The 14,673-nt window shown below is 50.7% G+C and overlaps 1 protein-coding gene across 3 annotated transcripts in view; it reads right to left on the reverse strand.

The window, feature by feature from the left end:
* SH3PXD2B (SH3 and PX domains 2B) overlaps window positions 1-14,673 on the reverse strand; it is a 121,989-nt gene that overhangs the window by 74,324 nt on the left and 32,992 nt on the right. For all 3 annotated transcript variants that reach the window (XM_027520491.1, XM_027520489.1, XM_027520490.1), the window contains exon 2: window positions 13,617-13,697. In XM_027520491.1, the coding sequence (XP_027376292.1) occupies window positions 13,617-13,697 (81 nt within the window). The remainder of the gene's footprint in view (window positions 1-13,616; window positions 13,698-14,673) is intronic.

The following is a 14,673-nucleotide window of genomic DNA, read 5'->3' on the forward strand; positions in this document are numbered from 1 at the left end:
AAATGAAGTCTGGAAATACGGGCAGCTTATTTGCGAAGATATTTGCAATGCATCCCTGATTAATAATATTCAATTTACTAATGCATGAGTGTGTGCACTAAGTCACTTCAGTCGTGTCCGACTCTTTGTGACCCTGTGGACTGCAGCCCGCCAGGCTCCTCTGTCCCTGGGATTCTCCAGGCAGGAAAACTGGAGTGGGTTGCCATGCCCTTCTCTAGGGGATCTTTCTGACCCAGGGATGAAACCTGCATTTCCTGTGACTCCTGCATTGTAGGAGGATTCTTTACCACTGAGCCACTGCATTACTAATAATAAATAATAATTAGTAATGGTTTTAGAAAAGGCAGAGGAACCAGAGATCAAATTGCCAACATCTGCTGGATCATGGAAAAAGCAAGAGACTTCCAGAAAAACATCTATTTCTGTTTTATTGACTATGACAAAGCCTTTGACTGTGTGGATCACAATAAACTGTGGAGAATTCTGAGAGATAGGAATCCCAGACCACCTGACCTGCCTCTTGAGAAACCTATATGCAGGTCAGGAAGCAACAGTTAGAAGTGGACATGGAACAACAGACTGGCTCCAAATAGGAAAAGGAGTACATCAAGGCTGTATATTTTCACCCTGCTTATTTAACTTATATGCAGAGTACATCACGAGAAACGCTGGGCTGGAAGAAGCACAAGCTGGAATCAAGACTGCCGGGAGAAATATCAATAATCTCAGATATGCAGATGACACCATCCTTATGGCAGAAAGTGAAGAGGAACTAAAAAGCCTCTTGATGAAAGTGAAAGAGGAGAGTGAAAAAGTTGGCTTAAAGCTCAACATTCAGAAAACGAAGATCATGGCATCCGGTCCCATCACTTCATGGGAAATAGATGGGAAAAACAGCATCAGACTTTATTTTTGGGGGCTCCAAAATCACTGCGGATGGTGATTGCAGCCATGACATTAAAAGACGCTTACTCCTTGGAAGGAAAGTTATGACCAACCTAGATAGCATATTAAAAAGCAGAGACATTACTTTGCCAACAAAGGTCTGTCTAGTCAAGGCTATGGTTTTTCCAGTGGTCATGTATGGATGTGATAGTTGGACTGTGAAGAAAGCTGAGCGCCGGAGAATTGATGCTTTTGAACTGTGGTGTTGGAGAAGACTCTTGAGAGCCTTGGACTGCAAGGAGATCCAACCAGTCCATTCTGAAGGAGATCAGCCCTGGGATTTCTTTGGAAGGAATGATACTAAAGCTGAAACTCCAGTACTTTGGCCACCTCATGCGAAAAGTTGACTCATTGGAAAAGACTGATGCTGGGAGTTATTGGGGGCAGGAGGAAAAGGGGACGACAGAGGATGAGATGGCTGGATGGCATCACTGACTCAATGGATGTGAGTCTGGGTGAACTCCGGGAGTTGGTGATGGACAGGGAGGCCTGGTGTGCTGCAGTCCATGGGGTTGCAAAGAGTCGGACATGACTGAGTGACCGAACTGAACTGAAATGAATGACTATGAATGTTGGTTTGACAGTTTACAGCTAACAAGCCTTCTCAGACACCTGGATTCATCTGTCCTTCAGAATAATTCTATGAAATCAGTGCACAACCCCCAAGTCACAGATGGAGAAGCTACAGAGCAGAAGGACACAGTGACCTGCCTGAGGTCACACAGCTAAGTGGAGGTACAGCCAGTTCAGATATCTTAGCCTAAATCCTCTTCTTTTCCCCTCAGACCACTCTCTTAGGCAGCTTCAGAGCGTCACATGAACATGAAAAATCAGCCAGGCTAAGTTTCATGTTCCATGCACAGGTGGAGTATGCTTTCTGTTTAAATGCAGAGTGATTAGTCAAGCTCAGCTGCAGAGTCTTTCTGGCACTGTTTAAGTTTTGTATTTACGCTATCCTTTTTTTCCTGGAGGAGGGCATGGCAGCTCACTCCAGCATCCTGCCCTGGAGAATCCTGTGTACAGAGGAGCCTGGTGGGCTGCAGACCCCAGGGGCACACAGAGTCAGACCCAACGGAAGGGACTTAGCACTTACGCATCTTCTTTTCTTCCTCTCAATTTTACTTGTGAAGACAATGTTGGAATACAGGGGAACATTTTCTTAGAAGGTATGCCCTGGTAACCCATCAACCACACCCTGCCTGTGTGCACTCGTCGAGGCTTCTGCTGCGCTTCTGTCTGAGTGCGCACGCAGGCTCAGCGGCCCAGCCCACTGCTGCGTTGCCCTGTGGTCTTCACCGCTCGGTCAGGAAGTTATTCATCCTCTGTCCTGACTTGCTTTTACCCACATAAGTGGAGCTCAAAGAGCTGAAGTGTCTCCCCAAGTGGTATTAATTTGAGGCAGGTATTATTAATTTGAAGCAGTAGTCTCGGGTTTAATGTTGCAAAGTCTAACCACAGACATTATCCCTGAGGACCAGACAGCCCCGGGGTTTAATCCTGATGTTTCTTCATGCCAGCTGTGTGTCCCTGGCCAGAGACCTAGCCCAGTGAGTCGGAGTCACCATTTGCAGACCGACGGATGCGGCCTGCTGGGCAGGGGGGTTTTGTAAATGATTCTGCATGTGAGCTGGACACGGGGGCGCACCAGGTGCCCAACAAGGAAGGCCCCTCCTTGCACTCTGCCCACAAAGAATGCTGTTCTGAGAATCATCTGGGAATAATTATCAGTATTTTATAAGACTGTATTTTGGGGTTAAGCATACATAACATGAAATTGATCATTTCAACTATTTTAAGTATACAATTAAGTGGCATTAAGTACATTGTTGTACAACCACTGCCACCCTCCATCTTCAGAGCCTCTTCATCATTCCACATTGAAGCTCTATGTCCATTAAACACGAACTCCACATTCCTCTTCTCCAGACTGTGACAACCACCACTCTACTTTTTATCTCTGACTTTACATCTGACTATTCTAGGAACCATATGTAAATATCTGTCCTTTGTGTCTGGCTTATTTCACTTAGAATAATATCTTCAAGTCTCATCTATATTGTAGTATGCACTGCAATTTCCTTCCTTCTTAGGTCTGAATAATATTCCACCATGAGGCTGTGTTTTAAGGTTGGCCAAACTCCTCCCACTATCAAGGTCCCCACAGTGGCCAGAGCTGGGCTTTCTAGTAGAATTTTCTATGATGATAGAAATGTTCTACATCTGTGGTGTCCCTTACAGTAGTCATTGGCCTTGGATTGCTATTAAGCACTTGAAAGGGAGCTCCTGTATTGGAGGTGGAACCTTCACTGGATGGAGGAACTAACCTTTTAATTTTATTCAATTTTAATTAACTTAAATTTAAGTAGCCTCACATGACTAGTGGCTACTATATTGGATAGCACAGGGCTGGACTATAATACTCATTCTCCTCTTTTAGCCATATCTATCGGAGAAGGCAATGGCACCCCATTCCAGTACTCTTGCCTGGAAAATCCCATGGACGGAGGAGCCTGGTGGGCTGCAGTCTATGGCGTCGCTAAGAGTCAAACGTGACTGAGCGACTTCACTTTCACTTTTCACTTTCATGCACTGGAGAAGGAAATGGCAACCCACTCCAGTGTTCTTGCCTGGAGAATCCCAGGGACGGCAGAGCCTGGTGGGCTGCCGTCTATGGGGTCGCGCAGAGTCGGACACGACTGAAGCGATAGCAGCAGCAGTTTTATTTCTGGAGAAGGAAAGGCAACCCACTCCAGTTTTATTTCATTTTCTTTATTATCCCATCAGTGGTAACTGCAATCTGTATGACGGCTATTCGCCAGGAGAGGCGAGCAAAGCCTGGGAGCTATTTGGCTTTAGGTCTCAGTGTGTTGGGGTTCACAGGCCACAAGCTACTTCTAGCCAGGGAGCTGTCACACTTGGCCCCAGAGGCTTTGAAGCAGACACGGGCAGCATCCCAGACCCTCTGTGGGGACCCCAGGCGGCCTGCAGCAGCAGGACCAGAGGCATGCCAGGCAAGTCCGACGGCAGACGGTGTCCTTGGAGACTGGACATCCATGCCCCGCCCCTCAGAGAATGAAAGGAAGCGGTGCTGAGAGTGAGGAGGACTGGAAACCCCGGAGGAAAGTGAGTCAGTCTCGGGGGTGGGAAGGGAGAGGGAGCCACGTCAAGCAGCCACATCACAAGGGAACGGGAGAACACTCCATCAGCAGTTTTCAGGACGCAGCTTGTGGTGGAGGGAGAGGAAATGGGCCGTCCAAGGAAAACATCGTGGAGGCTGGCGTGGAGGTCCACACGTGGTTTGTGTTAGCGGCAGACTGGACTTGGAGGGGTGCACTACCGCACTGGGACAAAGGCCCCGTGTCCCAGGAGAGCCAGGGCAGGCAGTGTGCAAGGGCCCAGGTGACCGTCACGGGCAGCTGCAGGCTGGCAGGGAGCCATGTGGTTCTCGGGGCAGGACACGCTAAGACCCAAAGCAAATCAGCTCCCAGGCTCTGATCGCCTCTCCTTGCAAACAGCTGTCTCACTGCAGTTACCGTCGACTACAGTTACCACAGATGGTGTGTTGCTGGTTGCCTCTGGGGATCCTGTCCCCTCGACGACCTTGCTTTGCTAAATGTCGGCATGTCCTGGTCTCCACTGGAGCCCGCTGTCCGTCCTGTCTGTCCCCAGCCCCACTTCTCTCCTTCTTACGGCCCCTTCTCAGTCAGGGCAGCATGTTCTCAGCCTGACTCCCTTACTGGGCGGCCCTCTGGCCCACCCCCTTCCCCATCACCTCCTCTCTGGTACATAGTAGACCCTTGGGATATATATGTGCAAAGAATGAATGAATAATGGACGAACAAATGAATGAAGAACTGGTTAACTGGCTTGTCAGCCGCTGTCTAGAAATGGAGACATTATTTTCCAGGTGGTGCTAGCAGGCCCCGGTTTGGGCCTTAGATGCAATCAACCAATACAACCTTCCCTCTTTCTGTTTTCCAAATAAAGAATTGCAGTTGGCCCTCCATACCCTCAGGTCCCCTACTTGCAGATTCAACCAATGGCAGATCAAAAATATTTGAGGGAAAAAAACTTTCAGAAAGTTCTAGAAAAGGCAAACTTGATTCTACTACGGTTGGCAACCATTTACATAGCATTTACCTTTTATTTACATAGCATTGACACCGTGTTAGGTATAAGTAACCTAGAGATGATTTAAAGCTATACAGGAGAATGTGTGTAGGCTATATGCAAATGCTACACTATTTAATGCGCTTCCCAGGTGGCACTAGTGGTAAAGAATCCACCAGCTAATGCAGGAGATGCAGGTGTGACTCTGGCTCAGGAAGATCCCCTGGAGGAGGAAATGACAACTCACTAGAGCGAGTATTCTTGCTTGGAAAATCTCATAGACAGAGGAGCCTGGTGGGCTACAGTCTCATGGGGACCACAGAATCAGACACGACTTAGTGACTGAGTACGCATGCACAATATTTAATACAAGGGACTTGGGCATCTTTGGATCTTGGTGTCTGTTGGAGGGTGAAAGGGAGAGGTCCTGGAATCAATTCTCCCACAGATGCTGTGAGAAGAAAGGTAACGCTTACATGTCCTCAGCTCTACACCATCAATATGGCAATGGTTTTCAGACACAAGGGAACAGATATGCTGGTGTGTATAACACCCCAATTTCAGAAGATAATGTCTGGGGAAAGAAAGTGTGTCTGAGGAGCCAGCAAAGACAGTATCTGGGTAAAGATGCTTGGTGGAATCCCAGGCCAAGTGTTGGCTACGAGCTCGCCGGGAAGTCTTCCCAACTGGGCGAGGCCTGCCTGCGGAGCGATAGCTTCAGCTGTGCCCCTCCTACACCTGCTCCAGAAAAGACGGGAGAAAACACTCCCTCCCCGTGGCTTCTGTGGTGCAGCCTAGGGGCTTCCGGCAGTTCCCAGGGCTCATGAAGTGCGTCAGGGGCTGTCCTATCTCAACAGAGAGTGGAAACAAGCGATGCTTGCCATGCGACACTGGACAGCCTCTCTCGTCTCCGGGTCTGAGTTCCCTTCTCTGGGGAGAAACAAAAGGCTCAGACCAAGATGTAGCAGCCTGCCTTCAGCTCTGTGACGTGCTACGTTTGGGAAACAGACCCCGCTGAAAGCACCCATGCCCAGAAGCCGTCCCCACAGTGTGGAGGGCTCCTGCTTACAGGACACAAGCAGTCAGGGCTTCTCTCGCCAGCTCCCTGCCTGGCAGGCTGACCGGCTGGCTCGTGCGCCACGGGAATTCTGCAAGATGCCAAGCTAACAGTCCTGCTCTCTCACGCTTCTGCATCTTTGCACTCATGATGTCCTCTGTGTGGGATGACCTCCCCCACCCTGTCGGTGAGGCAACTCCTTACTCATAGTCAAGACTCTGCTCAGCTGCCACCTCCTCCAGGAAGCAAGCCCTGCCTGAGTTCCCTGGCTAGGACAGAGGACGCAGGGACAGGCAGTAACTGGAGTCTGGCTCAGCAAACCTTTAAGTGTGCCCTCCATGAGGGAACCCTTGGTTCCAGGGACGACCATCTCGGCCTTGAGGATGCAATGAACTCTCGGGAAAACTCAGAGGGCAAAGGTCGCAAGGCACAGATCCATCATACACTCAGGGTCTGTCTGTGAGGGGCCGCGTCCTGCTCAGAGCAGCCCTCCGCAGGACAGATGCTACCTGAATCTCACAAGGAGGTGCTACGTGGGCCTTCAAAGAGCAGCTCTCTTCAAAGGGCAGAACTCTATGAGGAGACAGACTCAAAGGCAATCCTGGGCCTCCAGGAGGTGGGGGTGCAGCACTTAGGAGCACAGGCTTCAGACTCAGCCACCCCTAGGGCTGAATCCCACCCACGCTGCCTTCTAGGCACATGATTTTTGCCTCTCTGAGCTTCCCTTCCCCCATCTGACTTTATGCCTGTAAGTGAGGACTTAATGTACGTGTGTGTGCACTTACTCGCTTCAGTCATGTCTAACTCTTCTCGACCCCATGGACTGCAGCCCACCAGGCTCCTCTGTCCATGGGATTCTCCAGGCAAGAATACTGGAGTGCACTGCCATGCCCTTCTCCAGGGGATCTTTCCGACTCAGGGTCCAACCTGCATCTCCTGCCTTGCAGGCAGATTCTTTACCACCGAGCCACTGGGGAGGCCCAAAGACTATATGAAATGATGCATAAATCAGGCAGCTAGCATGTTTTAGTAAACAGCCACCAATACTGTTTGTTATTACATTGCTCAGTTCAGTTCAGTCGCTCAGTCGTGTCCAACTCTTTGCGACCCCATGAACCGCAGCACGCCAGGCCTCCCTGTCCATCACCAACTCCTGGAGTCCACCCAAACCCATGTCCATTGAGTCAGTGATGCCATCCAACCATCTCATCCTCTGTCATCCCCTTCTCCTCCTGCCCTCAATCTTTCCCAGCATCAGGGTCTTTTCCAATGAGTCAGCTCTTCACATCAGGTGGACAAAGTATTGAAGTTTCAGCTTCAACATCAATCCTTCCAATGAACACCCAGGACTGATCTTTAGGACAGACTGGTTGGATCTCCTTGCAGACCAAGGGACTCTCAAGAGTCTTCTCCAACACCACAGTTCAAAAATTACACTGCTCAAAAAAAATTACATTGCTCACCAACCACACTTCCTCAAGGCTCCGCCCTGGGCCCTTCGGGCTCTCCGGGCTCTCTTGTCCCCGCCCAGTGCCCTGCTCTGAGGCCAGCTCTCTGTTACACTCTGCGAGATTCTCCAGAGAGGCTCAGATGAGGGCAGAAAGGGAGGTTCAGAGAGGCTGAGGGGCCTGCCCAAGGCCACACAGAGGGTCAGACAGAGGACTGGGACGGCACCAGGCCTTTCACTCCAAGCCCAGGGCTCTCCCGCTGACACCCTCACACAAGTCGTATGGTCAGATGTCAAGCAGCAGCAGTGGGCGTGACTGTCCCCAGAAAGTGCCAGAGGGGCCCTTCTTGCTGGGAACTGTGAGTCTCTTTTCCCACAGAGGAGTCTGAGTCATGCTCCTTCCTTCCACCCTGGTGGCCTCTGTGCAGACCTTCCCCTCTGCCTGAGTGTCCTGCCCCCACCAGAGGGGGCAATTACTGTTGTGTCACCCACAGGTTATCTTCTCTTCTCTGGCAGCAAGTCTCTGACCTCTTCTGGGGGATCTTCTACTCCTCTGCCAGTCAACAAGCATGGATGTGGTAGGATTCCTCCACTTCCTGGGCTCTTCCTGGCCAGACACCCAGGATGAACCCCTAAGACTTGTGCTGAAACCGCTGGGGTGTTCTGTTTTTCCCTGAAGTCACTGAGCTGAGTTGTTCGATAAGCTGGGAACTGTATGGCCACCACCATACAGTCAACACCCTGTCTGGACACAGAGCAGGCCGAGAACCAGAGGAAGGCAGGTCCTCACTGACACTGTGCCCCTAGATCCAGGCAGACCTGAAGCCAAGCACCCTCAGTCTTCTCAGTTCCCTTTAGCTAATCAATGTTCTTTTTGAATAATCCATACAGACTAGGTTTCTGTCATCCATAACCAAAACACTTCTGACTAAAACAAGGTCTCATGGCCAGGAAGTGGCAGCATTTGGATCAAAGCCCAGGATCCTAACCACTCTATTAAACTGGCATCATCTCCTGCTCTAATCTTCATGCCAGTTCCTAACAGCAACCCATGCCCATCAATAATCCCAACAGCTGACATTTGCTGAGGGCTTGACAGCCCAGAAACTGCTCTCGCACATATCATCACTTTTCTACAAAAAGGAATTGAGATATACTTCACATACCATAAAATTCACCCTTTTAAAGTGTTCAATTCAGTGGTTTTTAGTCTATTTACAAGGTTGTGCAACAATTACCACTATCTAATTCCAGAACAATTTCATCACCCCCGAAAGACACCCAGTACCCATTAGCAGGCTCTCCTCCTCTCTCTCTCCCCCTGGCTCCTGGCAACCACTAATCTGCTTTCTATCTGTATGGATTTGCCTCTTCCGGACACACGTCATCACTTTTAACTCCAGAGGGGCCTTGTGAAGTAGTGACTCACGAGGGGCGCACAGGCCAGCAGAGTGGATGAGGCTGTGGACCCCGGTGGTACCGCCCAGCTTCAAATCCAAGCTCTAATGCTCACCGGCTGTGTGACCTTGGGCAGATGCCTGAACCTCTCTGAGCCTGGGTTTCTTCATCTGTATGATTTGATAACCTTGACAAGAGGATTAAACAAGTCATTTTATCTTGAGGCTGAGTGGGCAACATCCCAGCAATGCCAGCTGTTTCTACTATCGCCACCCCCATGCTACTGATGAAGAAATGTGGGCACAGCGGGGTTAAGGGGTGTGCCCACGGCCACACAGCAGAGGTGGCTGGGTCCCAAGTCTCCTGACCGAGTCCTCTGCTGTTTCCATTACACCACACTGGCCGAGCTGCTCCTTCACGAAAGATCGACTGTCCCCTATGCTCTGAGCCAAGCTGTCTGAAAAAGCCAAGGCTACTCCCAGCCAGGAGTGGGGGTGGGGTGAGTCATGAAATCACCGACTTCAGGGTGCTGAGGTCCCATGCGGGCGGCCTCCTCCTGCCTGGTCCTTGGGATCAGCCCACTTTGGCGGATGGGGTCCTGCCTTGACTTCTTCCAGTTTCCCCCAATCAGGCAGGTATGGGGTTGGAGGCAGGGCAGGCCCCTCTGGAATTTCAGAACTCTCCCACTCCAGCTGCCCATCTGGAACTCTTTAAAGCTCCCTTAAGCCCTGCTTCTAGACGACTTTGTTTTGGGAGTGGAGTCTCAGGCAGCTTTATGTCACAGTAAACCTCCAGTTAATACCTATTATGGCGAGGCGGGGAGGAAACCTCACTTTTAAGTTCTGGGAGAAGTAAGAAAGTTGAGTTAGAACAGAAGAGTGGAGGGAATACAGGCTCTGGGCCAGGGCGCCCTGGGATCCAACCCCACCTCAAATGTTCCCTTAATGATGTCACTTTGGGCAGGTCCCATCTGGGCAGAGTGACAGCAGGTGACTGCTCCTGCTTACTGAGCCAGGCACCGCTCAGCGAACTGTCACGGGGGATGCGGGGAAAGCGCTTTCATTCTCAACATGACGACGGGGAAACTGAGGCTCAGAAACAGAGCGGGACACCAAGCTGAGACTGAGACGGCAAACTGAGATGTGAGCCCAGGTCTGTCAAACCCCGGAAGTCAAGGTCAGAAGCCTTGAGCGCAGCTGCAATGGGCAAATCGATGACCCAGTCAAATTCCCCACACACAGCCCGGCCCACGCTCCACCCTTCGGGCCACAGACGGCAGGCTCGGGGGTGGACTCTGACCCCAGACACTGACACTCAGGTGCTCTCTCTCAGACACTAGAATCGGTACCCAAACTCCACTGCCTGGACACGGGGAAGGGCACTTCACCTCAGGACTGAAGGGGCATGTAGGTCAACGGGCCAGCAGAGGAAGCTGGTCCAGAGGGGTTGGCAGGAAAGGGAGCTTGTTCGGAGAGTTTCTGGCCATGTGACACGTGGCTTGGGGGCTTCTGGAGGATCATTCTGTTGCTGGCTCCGGGACCCTGTGAAGCCAACTACACCCCTCGCTCTGGGTCCCAGGGGGGCACACCTGCCTCCTCGCATCAATCCACCCCACTGCTGTCTGCCTCAGCTAGCTGGGAAACTGTCTGTTCTGTGCACGCCATTATTCTCCAGGCGAGCAGTCACCCACGTCACCCGTCTCTGCCCCCTCTGTTCCTTCTTGGATGCATCAGGCAGGGAAGAGGCCTCTGAAAGCAAAATACAGGCAGCACTCCCCACTCCCCCCAGTGCATAAAAAATCAGTCTAACAACTTGCAAAACATTCACCCAGCACCTATGCTTTAGAGATCTGCCATAAAGGGTCTGCATAAACCACCCGTGTCTGGGAAAGAGGGTGTGGATCTCCATCAGTTTCACACAGGACTGAGGTTTGGCTCATGGTGTCTGGAGGTGTTGGGCATTATAGCTATTACCTTCCCTGCCTTTGCCCAGGGTCAGCCCTACCCCGCTATAGCCTCTCCCATAGGTCCTACCCGACATCCCTCACCATGCCTGTGTCTTCTCCTTCCTTTATTTATTGGCTGTGCCACACGGTTTGTGGGATCTTAGTATCTTAGTTCCCCAAGCAGGGATTGAACTCACGCCCCCTGCAGTGGAAGCCTGGAGTCTCAATCATAGGACTGCCAGGAATGTCCCCTGCCAAGTCCATTTTAGATAGTATCTTAGCATCTTTAACACAGAGCCTCTTCGGGTATTGACATTCGGTTCATGTTTGCTGTGGACCAGAAGAAAAAATCAGAGAAGGCAATGGCACCCCATTCCAGTACTCTTGCCTGGAAAATCCCATGGATGGAGGAGCCTGGGGGGCTGCAGTCCATGGGGTCATGAAGAGTCGGACACAACTGAGCGACTTCACTTTCACTTTTCACTTTCATGCATTGGAGAAGGAAATGGCAACCCACTTCAGTGTTCTTGCCTGGAGAATCCCAGGGATGGGGGAGCCTGGTGGGCTGCCCTCTATGGGGTTGCAGAGTCGGACATGACTGAAGCGACTTAGCAGCAGCAGCAGCAGAAGAAAAATATTGTTTGTATATGACCCTGTTTGGTTTTATTGCATCACTGAGTTCATCACATTTTAAGTAGTTAGGCAACGGGGGTTAAGGGCTGGCCCGTGTGCAGTGACTCTTGGCAGTTTGTAATGTAGACTGCTCGGTGATTGTTTGGGGAAACTGGTTAAGAGCACATTAACATTGCTCCTCCCCCTTTAAAATACTGGAACACAGGCTCTGAAAATCTTCCATTTGACATTTTCAGGAACAGATCAGGTCTGCTCGACCAAGGATGCCTGTGGTTAATATCACCTAACCTTCAGAAAGAAGGTGGGCGGCACAGAGGCAGGCTGGTGTGTGGAGGACGAGGGCTCTTCTGGCGGCCCCACAGTGCCCCTTCTCCCTCGGATCCCAGCTGTTCTCGCCATGTCTCAGCCCCTGCCCCGTGCATGAGAGGCAGAGCAGGGACCAGACGAGTCCACTGGCCGCCACGTTCGTCAGCCCTGTTGACTGGCTTAGAGATGAGCCTAGAAAACACTGTGTTTGCTGGCACTTCTGTGAACTGACCTTTTACTCTTTCCTGCTGAGTGTGAGCCCAGAGCATTTTGCAACCACATGAGACCCAAGATAAAGCCAATGCAAGGGAACTGGGAATCCAGAACAAGAGAGAGAAGCTGGACAAGAGGACACAGTGGAAAACCCTGGATCAAGCTGTGCCTGAAGCCTGCCAGTTTCCCTCTCCCAGGGCATTCTATTACAACAGTCCCCTAAATCCTCCTGTTTACTTAGGCCAGTTTGAGTCGGGTTTCTGTCATTTGCAACAAAAGCAGCCTAATTGGTACAGAGGAAAAGAAGACAGTCATCTCCACGAGCCCTCACACTGGCCTGTCGGGTATGTGAGCCCCTCACCACAAGGCACGGAACACTTGTGGATTCAGGAAGCCAAGCCAGTTCCCATCTCCTCCTAAGGCCTGTGTTTCCTAAAGAAATTTGCGACATGATATCAGGCACTGTGACTTCTCATCGAGATACACTTGCTCTGATTTGCTGGCTGTTGGTGATGTCAGCATAATGCTACTGATCCATGGATTAGAGTTCTTTTGCCCTAGTGGGGAGGGGCTAACACAGAGCTGTCCACAGAGGCTCCCTATGAGACTGGTGGTGCTCGGTGTGGGTATTAGTTCGTCCCTTTGTTCATTTGTTCATTCATTCATTCACAAACGCTGACTGGCTACATACAGTGTCCTTGAGTAAAACACAAAGGAGGGACAGAAAAAAAAAACAAAACAAAGGAGGGACAGGATAAAGAAGATGCGGTTCCTGCCCACAAGGGTCACGGATTAGAGCAGGACAGGCAGACAACTTCAAAAGAGTCAGCACAAAGGGATACAGAGCTGTGGGGATTAGGGGATATGGCTCTCTCTGGCTGGGAAGTGAAGTCAGACCAGGCTTTCCAGGGGATGAGAGCCCTGAGGGCGGCGAGCCAACAGGGCCTGCAGGGTGCAGGAGGCGTTTCAGGTGAGGACAGCCCTTAGGAAAGGGCAAGTGCGATGCCCTCAATACACAGCAGGTGTTTCAGGCTAAACATGGAGCCTGATGGGGAGAGGAGGCCAAGGTGAGGAAGATTTGGGTCTGTCTTGAGAGCAGAATGGCCCCAAAAAGTCTGATCACATGTAACTCACCAGCAAACACGATTACACAAGTTTACCATCTGAACGCCAAAGCCAAACACAAACAATTTCCAGATTAGCCTCCATTCTGGAGCAGGCAACATGAGACTTTATTTTATTTAAAAAATACTGAATACCAAAGCAAAAGCAATACAGCCCATCACTTATGTCCCCAAAGTGATGGACACCTTTTTTTTTTTTTTAATATGGAATGCTCCACAAATTAGTGTTATCCCTACACAGGGGCCAGACTCATCTTCTCTACATTTTTATAGTATGTGAGCTGCTGAGGTGAGCAGATGGACATCATTTTTAAGTCTAGGAAATAAATACTGCACATCCCCTGTGGGTGAGGACCCAGGCTCTGAAGTCAAAGCGGAAAGTAGGTCCATACACACTCTTTCCTACCCTGCAGCTCCCTGGAGACCCCACGTCCTTACCTGGAGATCGAAGAACTTGCTGTAGCGCCGGTAAATGGCCTCCGTAGAGCCACTGGACCACGTGACCCGGATGATGTAGACCTGCAGGGAGGAAGGGAGACAGCCGTTAACGCCGAGGCAGCCTCTCCATCGCCAGGGCTCTAGAGCAAAGCACCAGGGTTAGAGGCAGCAAGGCCTGGGCTTGACTCTCAGCTCCGCCCCTGACCAGCTCTATGACTTGGGACAGGCTACTCGCCCTCTCTGCGACCCAGCTTCCTCTTCAGTAAAATGGGTATAATACCCTCACCTCTGAGAGTTGTGCAAAGGATCACAGGAAATCAAGTCTAGGAAAGCATAAGCACCCTGCTTATCTCAGGAGATGCTGCTATTTTCAGGATTTCTTACTCTCCACTCAATTCAGAGAGCCATCGGGCTGGCTATTTTGTCAGCATCATTCTTAAAACTTGGAATTGTCAGAAGTCACAGCAACCTGTGGCTCTCAGCTCTCCCGAGTTTCTCATAAGCTTAGCCATCGTGTCATTTCCTCCAGTTAGGGCCTGGGCCGAGTCATCATTTCCCTCTATGGGCAGTTTCTCCGTCTGTAAAGTGTGCTAATAACAACTGTTTCTGCTGCCTACCAGGATAGCGTGAGGCTCCGATAAAGCGGAGGATGGGAAACCACTCTACAAACCACAGGGCCATGTTTCTAATCTCTGTCACTAACTGAAGCACGCACAGAAAATAATACATCGACAACAAATTCAGGCACAAAAGGTGACGACAGGAGGTCAGAGGCCTCTGGCTGGGGACTCTGGTGACCTTGGACCCCACCTGGGTACTCAAGGGATAAGGGATGAGCACATCTATTTCTGCTTTGCACAAATGATCTGTGGTTACAGGGCGATTTTGACATGTAAAACATACATGTGTGAAAGCCACCTAGAAAGAGAAATAAACCCGAGGGGCTGGGTGTTGTTAGAGGCACAGGAATACACAGGCAAGGCTTCTGACTCCATGAGTGCAGAGTGAGCTGGGGAGACAGCATGTGCATAAATGAAGATAAATAACATGTGGACGG

The sequence above is a fragment of the Bos indicus x Bos taurus genome, chromosome 20, assembly GCF_003369695.1.
Source record: "Bos indicus x Bos taurus breed Angus x Brahman F1 hybrid chromosome 20, Bos_hybrid_MaternalHap_v2.0, whole genome shotgun sequence".
NCBI classification, from domain to species: Eukaryota; Metazoa; Chordata; class Mammalia; order Artiodactyla; family Bovidae; genus Bos; species Bos indicus x Bos taurus.